The sequence below is a fragment of the Ictidomys tridecemlineatus genome, chromosome 9 (genome assembly GCF_052094955.1).
Source record: "Ictidomys tridecemlineatus isolate mIctTri1 chromosome 9, mIctTri1.hap1, whole genome shotgun sequence".
Taxonomy (NCBI): Eukaryota; Metazoa; Chordata; class Mammalia; order Rodentia; family Sciuridae; genus Ictidomys; species Ictidomys tridecemlineatus.
Window position 1 is genome coordinate 28,528,526 of NC_135485.1, and position 15,995 is coordinate 28,544,520.

Genomic DNA, 15,995 nt, shown 5'->3' on the forward strand with positions numbered 1-15,995 from the left:
AAGTAGTCCCTGCCTGGTCTCTGTGCCCTACAATTTCTGCCCCAGTGTAACTGAGAAGAACATTGGTCAGGTGCAGAGGAAGGAGAAAGCCCAAGTGGAGCAGACTGCAGAGTGATGGATGGGGAAGCCAAGACTGTCGACTTGCTATAGTTTGAATGTGCTCCCCCAAAGTTCATGTGTTGGAAACATAATTGTCAGAGTAATTTTGATCCTGAACTTGCAAGACTCTAGAACTATGAGTTAAATAGACATCTTTCTAAATTACCTAGCCTCTGGGACTCAGTTATAGCAACAGAAACTGGACTAAGAGGGGCTGGGGATGTGGCTCAAGTGGTAGGGCACTCGCCTGGCATGCGTGCGGCCCGGGTTTGATCCTTAGCACCATATACAAACAAAGATGTTGTGTCCGCTGAAAACCAAAAAAAAATATATATATATTAAAAAAAAGAACTGGACTAAGAAAGCCTCTTCTTTTCTTCTTCTCTGTGCAAGGGAATGACCACACTTGCCAGGCTGCCTCCCAGACTTTAACCACATCCTCCTTCTTGTTTCTACTCAAGCTGCAAATGCTCAGAGAAACTTCCTGACCAGGGCAGCCTCTGCCAACCTGGGATCTCCTTGCTTCTTTTCCTGAAATTTTATCAGTTGATTATTATGAATTAATTTCTATGACTATATGATTAATATGCCTTTTACATTACACTTAAATGATATTACAGATCCTGGATATATATACATATATTTTTTTCTTTTTAAAATTTAAGTAGAGCAAACAGGAAATACACTATTCATAAAACTGCAGCTCAGTAAATTACTACACATGAACACCACTGTGACCTTCACCCAGGTCAAAAAATAGAACAAGTCCAGAATCCCAGAGAACAGTCTTCCTCTTTACCAAGGAAACCTCTCTTGATGGCCATAGACTGCATTTGCCTCCTTTTTAGATTTTGATCTTAAGACTTTTAAAAATTGTCATACAACTTAATTCAGTGACATTTACCTTTATAGTGCACAGTTCTGAGTTTTGACCAACCCATGGAGTTGCAACCATCTGCAACCACTACCTCAATCAAACTGCAACACCTCCACCACCCCCAAAATGTCTTTGTGCCCTCTATAGTCAACTCCATCCCCACTCCTAGCTTTTGAAAACCACTGATTTGTTTTCTGACCTTATAATTTCACCTATTCCAGAATTTCATACAAGTTAAATGATTAAAAATTTTTTTGGTGGGGGGTGGAAAAGTAGGGAGGATGGTTTTGTTTCCTCCACTTAATATAATGTTTATGAGATTCATCCATGATGTTGTGTATAACTATATAATTGCTGTATAACTATATAATTCAGCCTCCTGAATTACCGTAATTTATTTGTACAACTTGATTTGAATATACCACCATGTATTTATCCATACTATTGTTGGTGGATATTTGGGTTGTGTCCAGGTTGGGGCTTTTATAATTAATGCTGCCAGGAATAGTCTTGCACATGCTTTTTCACGCTGAGATACTGCATCTTTCAGGCTTAGTGATCCTATCATCAGGAAGAGATACTCCTATGTTGGTTTCTAGAGCTTCATTTTACCTTTCACACCTAAAGTGACACCTGACCTGGAATTCAGGTGTGAGGTGGGTGTTGAGATTCTTTTTTCTTTTTCCTGTGTGGATTTCCAGGTCATCTAGCCCTCTGAACTGAAGACAGTCCTTTCCCATGTTCTGCAGTGCTGCCTCTGAAATAAACTGCACATGCACAGGTAGCCTCATTTCTGGACTCTCCATTCTGTTCCACCAGTCTACTTTTCTTAACACTTTAATTTTGTTCGTTTTCAAGATTTTTCTACTCTTTGGTTTCTTTTTCTTTCCCTTTCCTATTCTTTTTTCCCCTATCTTTTCTTTCTCTTCTCCTTCTTCCTTTTTTTTGGGGGGGGGATATTAGGGATTGAATCTAGAGTGCTTTTTCACTGAGCTATATCCTCAGTCCAGTCCCTTTTATTGATTAATTTATTTTTATTTTGAGACAGTCTTGTTGAGTTGCTGAGGCTCGCCTCTAACTTGTGATTCTCTTGTTTCAGCCTCCTGAATTACAGGAATTACAAGCCTGTGCCACCCCACCCAGTCATCTGTTCTCAACCTTTTGAATTCCTGTTACAGAGCAAGAGCCCCACTGCAGAGCTGAGGCAACTACAGTGGTCAGTTACTGGTTCTTATAATGAAGACCTAAAAGATTTCAGACATGTAGCTCAGAGTAGCAGGCATAATATTAGACAGTCTAGGAAAAGGAGAAAAGGGGACACTCTCAAGGGAAAGAGTGGGTCCTCTCGGAAGGAAAAGCACAGTGTGCACCTTCTGCCCTCCAGTTTTCTTGGGGCTCACAGATAAGTTTCCAGGGGGTGCTGCCCAGGTCCACCTCTTGGCTTCTGACAGCAGCATTGTCTTAGATTTCCAAGTTTCCAGGTGTGTGATTTTATCCCATGGAGATTGTACTATTATAATGATGTGCTAAAGATCTAAGGCAACTCTTAGACCTCCTCTGACCCATTTTATTGGAAATTGGAGATTCTATGGTTAGGGGGCTTTGCCTAGCTCCCTGACTTCTGGAATCTGGTCTGTGTAAAGATCACAAAACCTCTCCTCTTCAGAGTAACTGTACTTATGGGCAGGGAGGAGAATTGGGGCCTGCATTTCTCTTGCAAACAACGGATTGTTTGCTGAAGAATGCAACAAGGAATTTTTTAAAAGAAAGCATGCGGGGGGGGGGGTCAGCACAGTCGCCCGGGTTTATAGAATTATCCCCTTGCCCTCATTTTCCCACTGTTCACGTCTGTCTTACTTATTATTTCTATATGATTTTTAGGCTCCTATCAGGGTGTACTCATCCACGTGCCTGGCGCACAGGAGGAACTCAACCTATAGCTATCGCATGAATGCAGGTCTCGGGAGCTCTCAGAGATGATGGCAAAAAAGTCTTCACGCGCCAGCTGCTACCACAGACCCCCACTCCCAACCCGCTGAGCCGCATCTGCCAACCGCAAGACAAGAAGCTGCAGCATGCTGTGCGTCACTTTCCTCCGGCTGTGCGGCTGGCTGCTCCGCGGTGTCCCCGCCCTCTCCCCGCCCTCCGGCCCCGCCCTCTCTCCGCCCCTCCCCTCCGGCAGGGTCGTCCGGCCTCTTGCAGTCAGCAGTGGCCGCGCAGGAACCTTGGTGGCGACTACACCGGCCTTAGGAGGCAGTGGTGTAGGCATGGACGCCCGGCTGGAGCAGGAGACCGCCCAGTGGCTGCGCTGGGACAAGGTGAGAGGCGAGCGGGACCGAGGGCGCCGGAGGGGGTGCCGGTTCCTCCCCAGGCGCGGCGCTGCGTTTCCTGCGGCGAGCGCGGGTGCCCGAGCTTCCTTCCCTCCCTCCCCTGCCAGCCCTCCCGCCGCCGGTCCCAGGAAAGATACGGATACGGCGGCCACCAGCCTCCCCGGTTCCTGCTGGCATGTGGCAGCTTTCAGATTAGTCCGGTAAAGGTTGTCCCCAAACCAGGCCAGCCATCTGGCCGGCCAGGACTGCAGGATGAGCCCGGGAGGTCCGAATGCCACAGGACGTTGAGAAGCGCACGCCTTCTGTCACTCACACCCGCTCATCCTCTGCAGTGGGCTGTGCAGCCCCACGCATCCAAATTAGTCCCTCCTATTCCTTTCGACTCTGGGATCTTTGCAGAGTAATGTTCCGATCCGCCTTTCCTTGGGGCTTTCTTACAAACAGGGCCCTCCCGAGTGGACCTGGTTGGCTCAGGAGTTCCCAGACAAGGACCCCTTTGGACACAGCGTCACTTTTTCTGTTTACTCTCTTAGAACAGAGAGTTGGGACCCAGCTCTGGACAGCACTTCCTCTTTCCTAACTTCAGTCTGTCTTTTGTTATCTGTTCCTTCAGGGTGCTGTTGTTTGCCCAGAACATTTCTCTGCTTTCTTCTGCTGAGCTTGTATCTTCTATTATAAAAGCTGTTTGGGGTCTAGGGTCTCACGTTATTGCTTCTGTTATGTAACTTACATAGAAAGGCTTCCCTAACTCCTAAGAGTAACTTATTTCTAATACTAACTCTAAACTGCCAGTTCTTTTCCATAGTGCTTCCTGCAATTGGAAGCAGCAACAACTAAACAAACAAACAAAAACAAAACAAAAAAACACTTGTAGATTTATTTATTTCAGTATCTATGTCCAGGGCTGACTTCAGTGGGTGGTGACACTGTGTACTTGGACAGGATATGATCCCACAAGAGTCTGTTCTTAATGTCATGTTCTGCTGTTTTGTCTTCAGATTCTTAATTGTTGAACAGTTTCATTTTTAGTTGTTGAATCATTTTCATTTTGCGCTAGGTTCCTGAAAATTATTTAGCCAGTGCTGGCTGCTCTCACTTCCTGGTTTTAGTGCCTAAACAGAGCCTGGCACACAGTAGATGCCTGACAGGTATTTGTTGAATGAATGAATCCAGGAGACTGCAATCCAGTGAGAGGGGCCCTGTCTTTTTCTTTACTTTCCATTCTCTAGCTCCTGTGTATGAAAAGTCAGCAAATCCCATTTCCAGGATGCTATTTACAACTCCTTATAGGAACTTTTCTTTTCTGGAAAAAATAACTTTTTGATTCTTAAGGGAAGGAAAATGTTTCCATTTCTGATAACTTAGTAACTGCAGTATATAGCATTCTTTTAAAGTCAGAATTTGTCATTCATTTTTCCATAAAACTTTCCCTTTGAGGAAAAATAAAATATAATTTCTACAAAATGATGCATCCTGACAGAGATGGTAGCCTTGCTGGGTAGAAGTGAAAGGGAAGTTGTCTTTTTATTTATTTATTTTTAAATTTTCACCCATCCTTGATGCTCTTTTCCTCTCTGTTTCTTCTTTGACTTGACTCAGGCATCTCACCAGCCCATTCATGGAACTCCCACCAGCAAAAAGCATTGCAGCTGCTGGTCTGATACCATGCAAGGCTAGGGAAGCAGCCTCTGCATTTCCATTGTACCTTCATCCCTGTGCTTTTCCTGGATATTAGTTTTGGTCACTCCCAGCGCTGATTCCCATCTCTTCTGCCCTCTGACTTTTCATTATCTCTCTGTCTGCTTTGTTTCTCTCAGGCTACTGGGTCCTTTATAGATATCCAAGGCCAATTAAGATTAACCACATCTACACAATGAATGAGAGAATCACTGGATATTGATGTGACTGTGAAGTCTAGGTTTTCTCATCCACTCAACAGATATTTATTGAGCCTCTTTTATGTACCAGTTCTGAGCCCTTCCTTGGGGGCACCTGACAATTTGATGGGTAAGATAATAGTATGTATGGCTTTTAATCAAAAAAAGGGGGGTTGTACTCAATTTCTGTTGAACCTGGAACAGTCTGGAAAGATGGGCATAATTCCAGGAAGTCAAGGTTTTATTGCAATAGCATTTCAAAGTTTATGTGGTCACATCTTGCCTAAGTGCTCATCTAAATGGGTAATAACTATAAAATAGAAGTGAAGTGCTATCTCTATATTTCCCGAAACTCTTAATTTAAAAGTCTGATGGGGAATTAATGTGATTGTCATTATTTTTCTCCAGTTTTAACATTTTCTACAACTGTTGTACAAAGAAATAGGGCAATGTATAATGAACTTAAGTTATTCATGGTAGTATCTGTTTGAAGCAATTAATGTAATAGAAAAGGAGCTAGGTTAATGCCCATAATATACTTTAAGCATGAAACTCAATTTCTGTATTATAAAACACTATGCAAGGTGGGGGTGGGTGTTGTAGCTCAATGGTAGAGCACTTGCCTAGCATGTTTGAGGCGCTAAGTTTGATCCCCAGCACCACATAAAAATAAATAAATAAAATAAAGGTATTGTGTTCATCTACAACTAAAAATAATTTTAAAAAATTAAAAAACACTTAAGTCTTCCATCTCTTGCTTACTTCTAGGAGTTATTACAAGATTCAAATTTAATCAGTTATATGAACACCTTGTACAACTTATAAAGCACTGTAGAATATTTGGTTTTGATTTATATTGTATACTCTACCACTCCTTGGGAAAATTTGAGGACATTATGGAAGAAAATGAACATTTAGTTATATAAGTGCCAAGTGGAGAAAGACATTTTTCATTAATTTAATTTAAAACCTTAAAAAATTTGTCAGGGAAGTTCTATATTGTTCGAAGGTTAAAGATAGGGAACCTGAGAATTTAAGAAACTAGATAACCTACCCACGCACATGGAGTTGGTAAGTGATGTGTCTGGAATCCCACTCTGGGTCTTCCATTTCTCTAAAAATGCTTGCCCTGATAAAGAAAATAATACTTTATAACATCAAACCAACTTTCTATTTCAGACTTCGAAATCATCAAAAAATTGGAAACCCTATATGTATGTATTTTTTCCCCAGAGATTAGAATTGTTGTGGTTTCTTTTTGTTGTTGTTGTTCTTTTTTTGTACTGAGGATGGAACCAGGGGCACTATACCACTGAGCTACATCCCCAGCCCTTTTTATTTTTCATTTTGAGAAAAGGTGTCACTAAGTTGCTGAGGCTAGCTTTGAACTTGTGATCGACCTGCCTCAGCCTCCTGAGTTGCTGGGATTTTAGGTGTATACCATCATGCCCAACTGGATTTTTGTTCTTTTTTTTGGTTTTTGTTGTTTTGGGGACTTTTTTTTTATTGCAGGCTTTTCATTCTTATTCATCTGGATGTATCTTTTATATATATTTCTTTTTTTGCAGAATCCTTTAACTTTGGAGTCAGTGAAACAACTAATTGCAGAAGGTAATATGGAAGAACTTCAGAAATGTTTTGGGGCCCGAATGGAGTTTGGGACAGCTGGCCTTCGAGCTCCCATGGGAGCAGGGATTTCTCACATGAATGATTTGACCATCATTCAGACTACACAGGTACCACGTTTTTATAATTCCTAGTTACTCTTTTTGTGGGGGAGGGGGATACCAGGGATTGAACTCAGGGGCACTTGACCACTAAGCCACACCCCCAGCCCTATTTTGTGTTTTATTTAGAGACAGGGTCTCACTGAGTTGCTTAGTGCCTCGCTTTTGCTGAGGCTGGCTTTGAACTCATGATCCTCCTGTCTCAGCCTCCCAAGATGCTGGGATTACAGGCTTGTGCCACTGCACCTGAGTAATTCCTAGTTACTCTTAATGTATCCCCTGGCTCCTTTTGTATTTGACAGACCTAATTTGTTTTACTTGTGGACATGTTTGTGGACTTAGCTAGTGCAAGGAGTCAGCACCATTTACTTTATCAAGTAAGGCTTGTGCAGTTGGTCAAAGCAATTTGTTTTAAAACTCATTTTGCCTTTCATCTATCCATCCATCCATTCACTTAACAGATTTATTGAGTGTACCTACTATGTTCCAAACATTGAGGGTGTATTAATGAGTAAAACAATTCCCTCATGGTGATTCTGTTGCAGTACAAGACCACCTGCTAAGCTGACTTTCAAGGTCTTATTTTTACCGTGGTTAAATAGATGCTAGTGATGAAAAGGTCCTGCTAGAGTTATCAAGAGCCTATTTTATTTAGTTTTAACTTGTATTAAATTGAATGAAATTTTTCACTGGTTGAATTTATTACTGAATTCCCTTACCTTGATTTGTGATGTTCATTGTCAAAGTTAAAACCCAACTTTTAGGAATAGAAATGAGGAATGTGACAAAGCAGAAGAGCTGCCACTGAGAACTGGGAGGAGGGTTGTTGAGAGAAATGAAGTAGAACAGCTTTTTCCATTTCTTCAACTCCTTAGATTTGTTAAGAATGAACATTCCACCTAGCACCAGAAGAAAATAAAATAAATTAAGAAACATTACCTTAATTCTGGGAAAGCCAAGGCTAGAAAAATTGCCTAACATTGATAACATGTGCCTTACATATATAGCCCTGTGTAAAAGGCAGAGTTGGGCATGTTCTAGTGAAATCCCAACGAGGAAAATTTATCTAAGGGATAAGCCTTGGGAATCCAGGCCACAAACTTACTAAGCTACAGGCCTCTCTGTGATGTTTTTGGAGAGAAGGCTTAGGAGGTGGTATGCATGGGAATCCTTTTCCAGTGTAGGTATGGCCCCTGAATGAGATCACTTTTTGTTTCAGTCACTAAGGCTGTAGAATAAATCACCCAAAATACAGCGGTTTAACATAACCACCACATTTATCTTGCTCACAGATCTCCAATTTGAGGAGAGCTCCATGTAGACAGCTCTTCTCTGCTCCTCTTGGCATCATCTGAGCCAGTTTTGGAGTATGGAATAAATTGTGGTATTCTTCACTCACATAACTGAAGCTATTGCTGGTGTAGACTGGGATCACTAGGGCTGGAACACCTACATGTAAAAGCCGTATTGACTTTAATGACTACGTTTGAAAGCCTCACAGAATTACTTTCACCATATCCCATCTGTTAAAAGGGAGGCTGCTCATACTCAAGGAGAGGGAATGTAGAAACCTACTTCTCATTGGAAGAAGGTCAATGTCACATTATGGGATGGGATATATTGCCCATGATGGGTTGCACCTGCTATTGTGGACATGTTTGTGGACATTGTTAGGAGATCTCAGGATTCTCAAAGAACCAAAAGCTTTTTCTCCACTATCCATTTTATCTAGTTTTCAAGAATGAGTAAATGCATCCGCAAGTAAGTCTTAGAACTTATCTCACCTACTTTTCCCTAGAAGAATTAGTTTTTTTCTGAGGATAGATCCTGTTTATAGTTAAGAGTCCTATAAAATCAAGATGAATAGATATTTTAAAGGTCATCTGATTCAGCCAGTCACCTCTTGGAACACTCTTTGCAAACTTACCACTCAAAAAAGTGATCTTCTAGCTATGTGGAAATACTTACAACAGGAGGTGAGGACGACAGGGTTAAGACAGTTTTATGAGAGCAGCGGGAACATCTTTAACTTCAGGAGTAGTTCTAACCTTGGAGGAAAGAAAATTCCCAGAACAGCCCCCTCAACCTTCCACCTCAGGTGTAAGGAGCATTCCCCAGGGAGAATGCGGGTGTATAGCCATATTGGTTCCTTATTCTCTAAAATTTGCCTGGTTTGATATATGTGAGTCAAGAACATTTCAAAATCACAGGGCAGAGGCTGGAGGAAAGTTCCTGTGTTATTTGCCTCATTGATAGAGACTATCATTTCTTTTGGACAGTTAATTTGTGTCTCTTTTATGCTGCTTGTGATCCTTGAGCTTAAATTAATTAATCTAGCTATGACTTATCAGAGATGGAGAACACACTGCCCTCTGAAATAGCCCAGTCTATCTCTGGAACATTCCCATTAAGAGAAGGTTTCAAGGAGGAGCGTGGTGGCACGTGCCTGTAATCCCAACAGCTGAAAAAGCTGAGTCAGGAGGATCAATAGTTCAAAACCAGCCTCATCAACTTAGAGAGGCCCTAAGCAATTCAGTGAGATCCTGTCTCTAAATAAAATATTTCCAAAAAAGGACCGGGGAATGTAGCTAAGTGGTTAAGCACCCCTGTGTTCAATCCTTGGTGCCCCCCCCAACAAAAAAAGGGTATCATTATTTTGAACCAAAATCTTTCTGTAGCTTATAAGCATTGATCATAATTCTACTTTTTTTAAAGTCAGAAAAACAAGTTTCCTTCTTGTGTTTTATAATAACTTTTCAATTCTGAAAACTTCCCTCATCCCCAGTGACTCATTTGTCTAGAATAAACATCCTTGTCTCTTGGCCATTCCCTCAAATTCTTGTGCTCAGTAGGCCCAGAGATTTTTAGAGAATTTGGAGATATAAGGATTTGGAATAAGGCTGCATGCTTTTTTGCCCACTTAACCACTGAGGAACAATACAGGTTGACTAGGAAAAGTGACGGGTGCTATTGCTCTTTAAGCTGTAGAGTATTAGGAGTCTACATGCCTTCTAGGGGCCCATAAAACCAATACCCATGTATCCTAATTTTCTTGAATCTCTGAACCTTAGAAGATGTGCCTAATGCAGTATGTCTGTCAGGGGAAACTAAAACAATCCTACATTGATACTGCTTTAGCAATAGACTATGAAGTATCTCCTTAACCGAAATAAGAATTATAGTTATGTTTTACAAGACTTTCTCTCATTAAAGTGAAGTAAGTAATATGAACCATCATTATTACAAAACCAGAGATCTCTTTGCTCTATATAATATCCAGTAAACTGCATCTTGAATTCCAAGTTCACTGTTTTTTCAATCTTCTGTATTTGAGATTGATGTGGTATCACTCTTATCACTGGGGTGCAGGAGTCGTGTACACTATCAGGTCTGGGTAGGTGGTGAGAGCCCCAAATGACACAATTTTTATTTGTTCTAATTGGTTATGCCCTATATTTGGACTGATTATGGCCTCCTTTAGACTTTTGGAAAATAATATCCCAAATAAATAAAACTGATTTTGATCACTTAATTTTCAAAGAGGAAGGAATACAGGCTTTGCAGGAAAATAAGAATTAGAACTGTGCTCTTAGTGACATATACTTGGTATTGGATTCTCCACATTTTGCATTCATTCTTATGACAGCCCTGTGTGGTAGGAACTGTTACTCCTGTTTTACAGAAGAGGAACTGAGGTGTCGAAATGTTACAAAACTTGTCAGTTGCTCATTGGTGGCAGAGTGAAGTACAAATCTGGGTTCTGGCTCCAGGCATGTGCTTTAACCCCCTCATTGAACCACCTCTCACCAGACCTCGGGACAAAACCAGGCTGTGCTACTTACATGCCTGAAACTGGGCAAGTCACTGTGCTTCTCTGAGCTACCATTTTTCTATCTATGAAATGCAGTTTCTTGGCAGAATTGATTTGGGGTTAGAGATAATAGGTACTAAGTACCTGACACAGTGCCTGGTACACATAGATAATAAATAAAGCTATTGATTTCCAGTTATTCGCCTAATTTTTTTTCTCCCTCTGCTAGAATATTCTCCTATAAAAGTAAAAAAAATGTAATTTGGTGCTAACTTTTCTATATCATATATATGAAAAGGATGTGTTAAAACACATGCTCTTTTTGTGTCTTTAGGGATTTTGTAGATACCTGGAAGAGCAGTTCAGTGACCTGAAGCAGAGGGGTATTGTCATCAGCTTTGACGCCCGAGCTCATCCATCCAGTGGAGGAAGCAGCAGAAGGTACTGTGACATTTTTTAGGAAACAGTCTTTTGATAGTTCACTTTGCAGTTTATTTTTTTTAAACATTTCAGTAGATTGACTTTAAATACATTCATTAGCTACATTGCCTAACAATAAAAGTGATGAGTAAAGTCTCTTTGCAACTTTTAAAAATTCTGGCTCCAGATTTGGGTTAAGAAAATAAATGACTTTGACAATTTAGAAAGTAATCTGTATCTAAGAGGAAGAAAAATTTTCAAGTGGCAATATTATTTCTCCCTCTTGCTTACTTGCTTTTATGTATATTTTTTTCTTCCATTGTTCACAAGCCTCATGGTCCACTTTCCATTCTTGAACACCCGTCTCAGGCTGCATTTTTATAACATTCCCTAATCAGTGGGACTCTCTTCCGTAGCTGTAGTGAATAATGATGACAGTAGTGATGATAGGAATAGGAATTTATGTATTTACTCTTTGAATCCTCACAACAACCTAGAAGGTACTTATGAGATCTCTTGGTCTCCTTAGGGCATTGGTCCCAAGACCCCTTCAGATACCAGAACCTGTGGATGTTCTATAAAATGATGGAGTATTTGCATATACTTATGCACCACCTCCCATATACGTTAAATGAACTCTCCATTACTACAATATCTAATCAATGTCAATGCTACGTAAGTAGTAGTTATACTGCATCATCTGGGGAATAATAACAAGAATGAAAGTCTGCAGGTGTTCAGTACAAACATAGCCATGCTAGGCCTCATTATGTTGCCCGTGTAAGCAACATCATGACATTTTCAATTCACAGTCATTGAAATCTTTCCCCCATGTGACAACTGAAAATGTCTCCATTTCAGATGTCCTGTGGCGGGTGGAATTACTATTCCTCGGTAGGTGTTTGTGGAATCCTTAATGAAGCAGAATCAAAAGAACAGGGCAGCAGGGACCCTGACAGCTGTTGCTTTTAAATTGACACATGCTCAGATGCTGAGTGACCATTGGACGTGGGGCACATTGCCTGGCCGTTCTTGGCTTTAGTCTCATTTCTGTAAAACAGAGGAATGGAATGAGATGACTTGTAAGGCTTTACTACTCCATGCCAATGTAAATATTTGGGAGAAACATTTTTCTTGCTCCTTCTGCTGTGTGCAGCCTAAAGAAAGGTTCCAAGTTCATTTACTTCACCCACAGCCCTGACGACCGAATTTCCTTTTCTTCCTCATCTCTGGGATTCTAGGTTTGCGCGACTTGCTGCAACCACCTTTATCAGCCAGGGGATTCCTGTGCACCTCTTTTCTGATATAACCCCAACGCCCTTTGTGGTAAGCACCATTTCCTTTTCTAATTTCCTGTCACAGGATCCGGGATGGGACTTGGCTGAATTTTACTCTTCAGTGCTGTTGGGATTCAGGTATTTCAGTGACAGAATTGCACCTCTTCTTTTATCAGGCCACCTATTTTATCTATAGGAAAGTTTACCCAAATCCTAATAATCTTCTAGTATTCAACACTGGATTCATCAGAGTTGATTTTTTTTTTTTTAGGTGTGATTTTCCTTTTGCTTGCATTCTAATAATATTTTAGTAAGTAAGCAAAATGGTTTTTGTTTGTCTGGTTTTTAATTTGGTGTAGATCTTTTTCCCCCACTATCATAATAAGGAAACTTTTTGGGTCTTGAATCTGAATTCACTTCAAACCCTGTCTTATTTTTTTTTTATTTTAAATTTATTTATGTTTTTCTAATTTGTTGTACATGACAGCAGAATGTCAAACCCTGACTTATCATGAATATTTTTGACAAGATGGTGTACAAATGAAACACCAGTCCCGTGTAGATTTGAATGGAATCCTTAATGAAGCAGAATCTAAAGAACGGGGCACCAGGGACTGGGAGAGCTGTTGCTTTTAAGTAGAAAGAACTATAAGAGCTGAGCCAGATGCTGAGAGTATTTTCTTAGAACTCGCGGTTGGATGCAGTTTCTTGCATCAGGTAGAAATGTGAGTGTGTTCGTGCAGAAGTAAGTCTGCTCATTTGTGTTTGCTGTCTCCAGGACACTGACAGATAGCTGCAGCACCTCCTGGGTTGTAAATAACCCACCCAGCAGACACTGGCGTATTTCACATCCAGATGTTGTTCACGTTTTGTTGTTTGGTGGGAAAATTATACTTCATTAAACATCCTAATTATCTTCTGCAGCAAGTGTTAGTAACTATTATTTTTGTATCAGGCATAAAATAAATGAGTGTCTCCTATTCATTTTCCTGATTATGGAGTAGTTCTGACCTTTCTTTATACCAGGGACATCTGAGGGTTGTGACATAACTTCTGAGAGCAGACAAATGCAGTAACTCTTGTTAGGAAGGTGGAGGGGGACAGATGATTCGAATCTCAGCTTGCCTGTGGGTAGTCCATCTCATTTGCAGCCATAGCGGGTATAATCCAACACCTCTCCTTTATTTTGGAAGTAGTCTTGTAAAGAAGGAGCAACAGTGAAATAGAAGGGAGGGAGGGATGTTTAACCCTGGGAGAGAGAGAAATGAGCAACCTGTAAGGGCACTGTCCGTTTCCTCAGCCTCTCTCTTAAAAGCAAATGAGAAAGAGGAGAAGGAAATCACTTGGAGGGAATAAATTGAATATTTGAACTTATGTCCTGAGCAAAAGCTTTAGAAGTATATGGAATGGAGCTTTAGGTGAACTTTTTTTTTTCGGGGGGAGGGGTACTGGGGATTGACCCCAGGGCACTCAACCACTGAGCTGCATTCCCAGATCACCCCCCCCCCCCCGCACTTTTAAAAATATTTTATTGAGAGACAGGGTCTTACTAAGTTGCTTAGGGCCTCTGTAATTTGCTAAGACTGGCTTTGAACTTGTGATCCTCCTGCCTCAGCCTCCCAAGCCACTGGTATTATAGGTGTGCACCACTGTCTAGCCTAGACCATCTTTTCTTAGAAAAATTTTCTAGCTCTACCAAATAGAAGGTGGAAAGAGAAGGCAGATCCTAGGAAAGTACTTAACTTTCTTTTTAGGACACACATCCTGGGATTTGGGGCAGCCAGTTAGTTCCTAATCCATCTAGCTCCAAGCCAGTTAGTTCTAGTTGGAAGGGGGGAAACTTGTGTACACTGTTTGGGTATAGAACAAAAATATCGAGTGACACATTCTGATACTTACATTTATTAAATGGGGACTAAATTGGCACAAGTAATATATAATATGCATTTCAAGTCTGTTGAATTTTTTATTAAAAACTCTTCTCGTCTCCTGTTCTCTTACAGCCCTACACAGTATCACATTTGAAGCTTTGCGCTGGAATCATGATCACTGCCTCCCACAATCCAAAGCAGGATAATGGCTATAAGGTGGGTTTTTCTCTCCCCTCATTGTCCTTTATCAGAATCCTGAACCCACACTGTTCTGGCGCTGAGGTGATGGCTCCTCTGTCTGCATTAACCCTCACCCTCCTGAATACATTCCCGGCTTCTCTAGGTTTATTGGGACAACGGAGCCCAGATCATCTCTCCTCATGATAAAGGGATTTCTCAAGCTATTGAAGAAAACCTCGAGCCCTGGCCTCAAGCTTGGGATGACTCCTTAATTGATGACAGTCCCCTCCTTCACAACCCCAGTGCCTCCATCAATGCCAGCTACTTCGAAGACCTTAAAAAATACTGTTTTCACAGGTAAGTGGATTGTGTCTTCACTGCCTTAAGAGAGTTAAGTCAATGCAATTCAGCAAACTCTATCAATTTCCACTGAGTTGTTTGTTCTCTTGAGTTGCTGCATATCCTATAGCGTATCCTTGGGTCAGGGATTGTCAACTTTTATTAAAGGGACAGATAGTAAATACTCTCACGCTGTTCAGGATACCCAGACTCTCTCAGCTACTCCATATCACTGAGGGAGGAAGCACGCTGCAGACGTCCCTTCAGAGAAGCAGTGCAAATGTGACCCGTGTTCCCCAACACTTACAAAATGAGGTGGCCAGCCCACGGGCCACAGTCTATTGACCTGTGACATAGGTGTGATGTACATGTACATGTACATGCATGTGTACAAATATATGTGTATGTACACATATATATACAAACAAATAGGTGCAGTGAACTTTAGACACAGGGTCAGGACAGAGACTAACACAAGAAGGTGCCCACAGCAAACTGACTGGGTGGTAAAAGTCACAGAACAAGCTACACATACACTATATTGTTATTTATGATTTTGAAATACCCATGTATGCATTCACATATACACAGAAAATTTCTCTCTCTCTCTCTCTCTCTCTCTATATATATATGCATTCATACATATATATGTACGTGTATATATATATGTATACACACATACACGTACACATATATTTTTGAAAACTTGAAGAAGAGTTTCACAGAGGAAATACTGACATTTTTATTATCCTTAGAGAAATTTTCTGTGCATAGGCAAGCATATACACATGTACTTCAAAATTATAAATACCAATATAGTATGTGCTTAGCTTGTTCTGTATCTTTTGCCACCCAGTTATTTTGCTGTGGGCACCTTTCTGTCCTGACCCTGTGTTCTCAAGGTCATTGCACCCATTCATTTAGCCCTGTGACACAGACTCAATCATTTTAGTTGCTAAACAATGTAGCTGGGTGGCAGTGTTCTCCTTCAATAGTGTGCTGTAGATCCCAGTACTCCCGATTGTCCCTCAGCAAGGAATCACTGCTTTAAGAAGCTGAATCCCTAGGTTATCTCTAATATTATATACTTTTGGGGCATCTGGGTATGGTGGCTGCAGTACAGGATGTGGCCCCCCCCAATCCCATCTAAGGGGAGCAGCCAGACGGTAGAATGTCACCCTTAGCTG

General features: G+C 41.1%; 1 protein-coding gene across 3 annotated transcripts in view; it reads left to right on the top strand.

Moving 5' to 3' along the window:
* Positions 1-3,133: 3,133 nt before the first annotated feature.
* Pgm2 (phosphoglucomutase 2) overlaps positions 3,134-15,995 on the top strand; it is a 30,744-nt gene continuing 17,882 nt past the window's right edge. The window contains exons 1-7 of one of the 3 annotated variants that reach the window (XM_021722725.3): positions 3,158-3,294; positions 5,124-5,313; positions 6,752-6,919; positions 11,056-11,162; positions 12,383-12,467; positions 14,422-14,505; positions 14,633-14,826. In XM_021722725.3, the coding sequence (XP_021578400.2) occupies positions 6,800-6,919; positions 11,056-11,162; positions 12,383-12,467; positions 14,422-14,505; positions 14,633-14,826 (590 nt within the window). In that variant the 5' untranslated portion in view covers positions 3,158-3,294; positions 5,124-5,313; positions 6,752-6,799. Of the gene's footprint in view, positions 3,295-5,123; positions 5,314-6,751; positions 6,920-11,053; positions 11,163-11,670; positions 11,817-12,382; positions 12,468-14,421; positions 14,506-14,632; positions 14,827-15,995 lie in introns of those variants that run through there. The other 2 variants (XM_013356217.4, XM_078021179.1) reach the window with 2 other exon arrangements.